The sequence below is a fragment of the Harpegnathos saltator genome, unplaced genomic scaffold, assembly GCF_003227715.2.
Source record: "Harpegnathos saltator strain DR-91 unplaced genomic scaffold, Hsal_v8.6 scaffold254, whole genome shotgun sequence".
Taxonomy (NCBI): Eukaryota; Metazoa; Arthropoda; class Insecta; order Hymenoptera; family Formicidae; genus Harpegnathos; species Harpegnathos saltator.
The window spans coordinates 140001-144792 of record NW_020230044.1 but is presented as its reverse complement, the minus strand read 5'-3'; the positions used below and the strand labels follow the sequence as shown (position 1 = coordinate 144792).

At 45.5% G+C, this 4792-nt stretch overlaps 1 protein-coding gene across 3 annotated transcripts in view; it reads right to left on the bottom strand.

Annotated features, from left to right (window-relative positions):
• Positions 1 to 209: 209 nt before the first annotated feature.
• The window catches only part of Drep2 (DNA fragmentation factor-related protein 2), a 16393-nt gene continuing 11810 nt past the window's right edge, over positions 210 to 4792 (bottom strand). Inside the window, exons 2-4 of one of the 3 annotated variants that reach the window (XM_019840921.2) lie at positions 4625 to 4792; positions 3923 to 4287; positions 210 to 3475 (exon numbers count right to left, since the gene is read on the bottom strand). The exon at positions 4625 to 4792 is cut by the window's right edge and continues 8 nt beyond it. In XM_019840921.2, coding sequence (XP_019696480.1) covers positions 2579 to 3475; positions 3923 to 4287; positions 4625 to 4742 — 1380 coding nt within the window. In that variant the 5' untranslated portion in view covers positions 4743 to 4792 and the 3' untranslated portion in view covers positions 210 to 2578. The remainder of the gene's footprint in view (positions 3476 to 3922; positions 4288 to 4624) is intronic. The other 2 variants (XM_011139314.3, XM_025299164.1) reach the window with 2 other exon arrangements.

Genomic DNA, 4792 nt, shown 5'->3' with positions numbered 1-4792 from the left:
CGTATAATATATCGACATTTTTTACTTTTTTCACACTTCCTTTCCCACATTTTTTCTCTGTCGTCTCTGTCGTCTCTCTCTCTCTCTCTCTCTCTCTCTCTCTCTCTCTCTCTCTCTCTCTCTCTCTCTCTCTCTCTCTCTCTCTCTCTCTCTCTCTCTCTCTCTCTCTCTCCCACCCTCCCTCCCTCCCTCCCTCCCTCCCTCCCTCCCTCCTCTCTCTTTCTCTCTCTATCTATCTATCTTTTCCTTAGAAGGGCAGTGTTGTGGACGGTTACGGAATCGATATCCGTAATCCCAAAAATGTTTCCTACAAGTATACATGCTAGTTTTAATAAATACATATTTCAACAACCGTTTTTAGAACTAGATTTTAATAAAGATGTGTCATGAGAATTAAATATGCTATTCTTCCCCTCGCTTTGCTTTCTTGTCAAGTTTTTCTTTTTCTTCTCCTCTTTTAGTACGAAACACGTTCGCGGAAGAAACGACGCCTTTGTCGATCTACGTCTTGTCGACGTGCTCTTTTGTCGCTTCTCTTGTCGATCAGTTTCTTCTCAACCTTATGAATTAGGTTTCCTCTCTGAGATACGAAATATATTCGAAACAAAATCTTAATTCTACATCTATCTTGCAAATATCATCGAATTTGAAGGATAAGTGTAGAATCTCGTGATATAACAGAGATTGTGTATGAGCTACTGTTCTACCTCAATGCTCAACATGGATGATAAAGCTCGTGACGTGACTTATTGAGACGAAAAGAATACTAGATAATTAGGAGAATTCTTTAAATCTCAACACACAAAGACGACGATAAAAAGTAACCATTTGCAGCATTAAAAGGTAGTAGCTCGTACAGTGTTATATCTCAAGATTTCCCATTCCCAAGATTTCTCCCTCAAGTTTGACGAAATTTACGGAGATGACGCAGAACCAGAAAATTTCGAATCGGGTTTATCGGGATTATATTTGCGCGTATCGCTCATCTTTCGCTCACCGTGAATCTCACCTCCGATCCGAGGATTTCGTAATCGAAAGAAGCCGGGGATCTTTGGACCGATCATAGGATCATAGGAACCGTATGCAAAGTCATAAGTGATGAATAAATGAAGAGATTCGACGCCCACGGTGCCCACTTCTGTAAGAACTTGAGAAAATTAATTTAAATTTAATGTTCCCAACACTCTCTAGATTTTATGTTCTCAAGATTTCAAGAAAGTGAACGAAACCGCAGTTGCATTGAATCCTTCAGTTATAATCTATCTACCTATCTATATCTCTAAGAAAAAACTGCATCGTATTATAAAGTCTATACTCCTTTCCTTATTAACATTAACTCCCTCATTCTCCTCGGGCTTCTCCTTGTTGTCGGGATGCTGCCGGCAATGATTGCACTGTAAACGCTTACAACATCGTGAGCTCTCGATAACGGGAGAGAATCGAGGAACGACTTGTCATACGGGCCCGTAAAGAAAATGGAAAGCATGCCGGGAAAGGATGCCATTTATGGAACTTAGGAACCTCCATATCGAGATCGTGGGTACGCAACGAGTAGTATTTGTGTGGGATCTGTCTGGAAGATCTAGAATTTACAATGTCTAAGATCTAAGGCACCTAGGCACTCTAAAGTGAACAGGATCTGGATGTGTGTGTATAGCGGGTGTAGGTGTGAGTGTGAGTGGAGGGAATCTAAGGTACCTAGGATCTAAGGCACCTAGATTACAGATAATATAATGTCTGAGGGAGCTAAGATATTTTGTGGCATTTTAAATCTGACGTTTTCCCGAGATTTCTGGCTTCCAGGATCCAAAACACCGAATACGCTTGAAGAGATTCAAAAAAAACACTGGAATACTTATAATTCAAAGTATGAAGAAACCTAAAATAGTACGATTTAAAAATTTCTTCCGAGAATCCTCAAGCCAAAGAATTCGGAAAAAGTGAGCTGAGACATCCGAAATTAAAGGTACAAGTGTTTTGAATGATCCTAGGATCGGGGACGATTTCTCAAGAAATTCCTTGCAAAATTGTCAAATGAATCAGTAGTACGAGACTCACAGGATCATTCTCACTCACTCAGAGAAATTCTAAGATCCTACAGGATCGTAACATCAAAAATTCCTAGAGTATTATGGATTCCTAAGGAGGGGATAATGAATCTCAAAAGATCCTGCGAGTGTCCTGAAAAATCCTAGAAATTGTAAATTTATCAAAATTTAGGCGAATTTAGATAATCCTGTAATACAGTTACCCCGAATTCCACCTACGTGGAATATACGTGCAGAATTCTAGGAGAATCCTAAAAAGTCCTAGGAAAATTCTGGAAGAAATTGAATTCTCAAGGGTCCTAGGGGCGAAGGGAGGAGAGGGGGGGGGGAAGAGGGTGGGGATCCTAATAGAATTCCACGGGGGAATGCTGCGAAGCTTGAAATCGAGACTGGAGAATCGGAAAATCCTCGGACCTAAAGGAGAACACGTGGTGCTCCAGCCGTTCGTTACAACGTTATAACGTGCTAAGTTCATAATAATCAGGAATAGATATATAATCTATCTATCTATCTAATAAAACAACATCATATTAAAGTCTATCCTCCTCCTCCTCTTCATTATCTTCATTGTTCTCTTCCGACTCCTCCTTGTAGCCAGGATGCTCGGAGATCGCGTAGTAATTACCGTTGTAGATCACCCCGAGCTCCCGCAGGACATCGCCCCTGATGATGGCCTTTATCGTCCAATTGTAGCACTCCTCGCTCTCGCTCTCGCGATCCAGCCGCTCGACGTCGAGGATCTTGGAACTGAGTCGCTCCAGAATGATGCCGATGTCTTTGATGCTGAGATGATGCTTCTGATCGACCGTCAGCTGGTCGATCAGCAGCAGAAATTTCTCCGAGGTCACGATCTCATCCTCCATTATCGTGTTCTCCGTCTCGGATTCGGAGCTGTCGTGCTCCTGATGGTGATTATGATGATGATGATGCAAGTGGAAGCTAGCACCGGCCAAACGCGAGCTCGACTCCTCGTCGGCGGTGTCGCGGAAGCGCACGTGACCTTTGCTCAGGCCGGGTCGTTTGGTACCGTCTGACAAAGAGGACGGTGGCTGCGGCGATGGTGTCTGTGTTTGCGTCTGTTGCTGCTGCTGCTGTTGCTGCTGCTGCTGCTGCTGCTGCTGCTGCTGCTGATGATGGTGATGTGGATGTTGGTACTGTTGATGCTGCGCATCCTGAATCGGCGACGTCGCCACCGACTTGTGCACGGCGATTCTGCGACCCTCCTCGTGCAAAGTGCAACAGTGGAAGTCGCATTCGCCGATAGCACCTCCGTCGGCGCCGTTCACCGGGCTGCCGTTCCGCGCGACTGGTTGATGAATATGATTGGAGCATTCCGGCGTGTGAATGTGAATGGTCGTGCTGTCGAACGAGTTCGTGCCCTGCTTCACCAGGCGGCTCGGCATGGCATGAGAATGCGCCGGCTGCTGCTGTTGGGACAGATACAAATTTGTCAAGTCACGTATGCTCGATAGCTCGGATATCTCGCTCGACGCTGCTCGACGTACAGAGCGGACGGAATTGAACGTACGTTCGACGGCGTAATCGGCGCGCTCGAAAGCAGAAATAAATTTCGCGCACTAACTAAGCTAATCTATAATCGTCACCTTCTTATCCCCGCGCGAGAAGGATAATCCCGATTCTAATTCTGATCTACAGAGAATACTCGTTGCGTCCTCGATTGCGTCGATCTTGGACCGAGTAACTTGTCGTCGATCAGCTAGTAACAGTTTAGAGACAGAGATGCAGAGTGGCAAGATGAGAGAGAGAGAGAGAGAGAGAGAGAGAGAGAGAGAGAGAGAGAGAGCAAGATCTAAGGCTAAAATTCATTCAACGACAGAAACAAAACAGAATAAGACAGCGTATTTTGAATGTACCATATCATCATGATTTATCACAGTGATTCGCGGACTGGTGTACCGCGTCGAAGCAATCTCGCCGGGCAAGTGCGCCCCCTTGCCGTCGTAGCCAAGTTTATCCAGGCTGGTCTGGATCACCAGAGACGGCCGTTGAGCACCGCTCAGGTCGGCTTTCTTAGTCGGGGAATACTTGGAGGTCTGTGCGTCCTGGCCCGACTTCGATTGCTGCTGCTGCACCTGCGACGACGACGAGGAACGCTGGTCCCAGTGCAGCACCACGGTGACTCGACCTTTATTGTCCATAATTTTCCACGATGGCGTCTCATCGTGCAGCTCCAGCGCGTGAATAGTCTCGCAGACTATTTTCGGGATCGCCGAAATTGCTGGGGATACACAAGAGAAAAGAAGAAGGCCGGTTAACGGTCGCGCGAGATAACGTTCGGCGTAGCACGACGGAAGAAACGGAGGATTGATTACGGGTGGTGTTCGGTGCTGCAAGACGTGACAAATCAGTGCCGGGTAATCCATCGCGAGAGAGTGCGAGATTCATAGAGAGATCTTTGGAGGGAGCCATAGTAGAGAGAATAGAATGTACGGATCCACAAAAGTCTAAAGAGGTGGTTCGGGGTGATAAGAAGAATCGAGAGAAAGAGATTCCAAGAGACACTTAAAGAGATTTAAGAGAAGAAGAAGAAGAAGAAGAAGAAGAAGAAAACCTACTTGGTTGATCGTTTAAAGACTTGTGTGTGTGTAAGGATTCAGTTGCCACGTGTAATTCAGTTTGATCAATTTTAGTTGCCTCGAGGTTAGTATCCTCAACCAAGTTGCCGATTTCCATCAACCAAAGTTGATCGTTGTAATATCCCCTTTACATAGCAGCGCGTATGA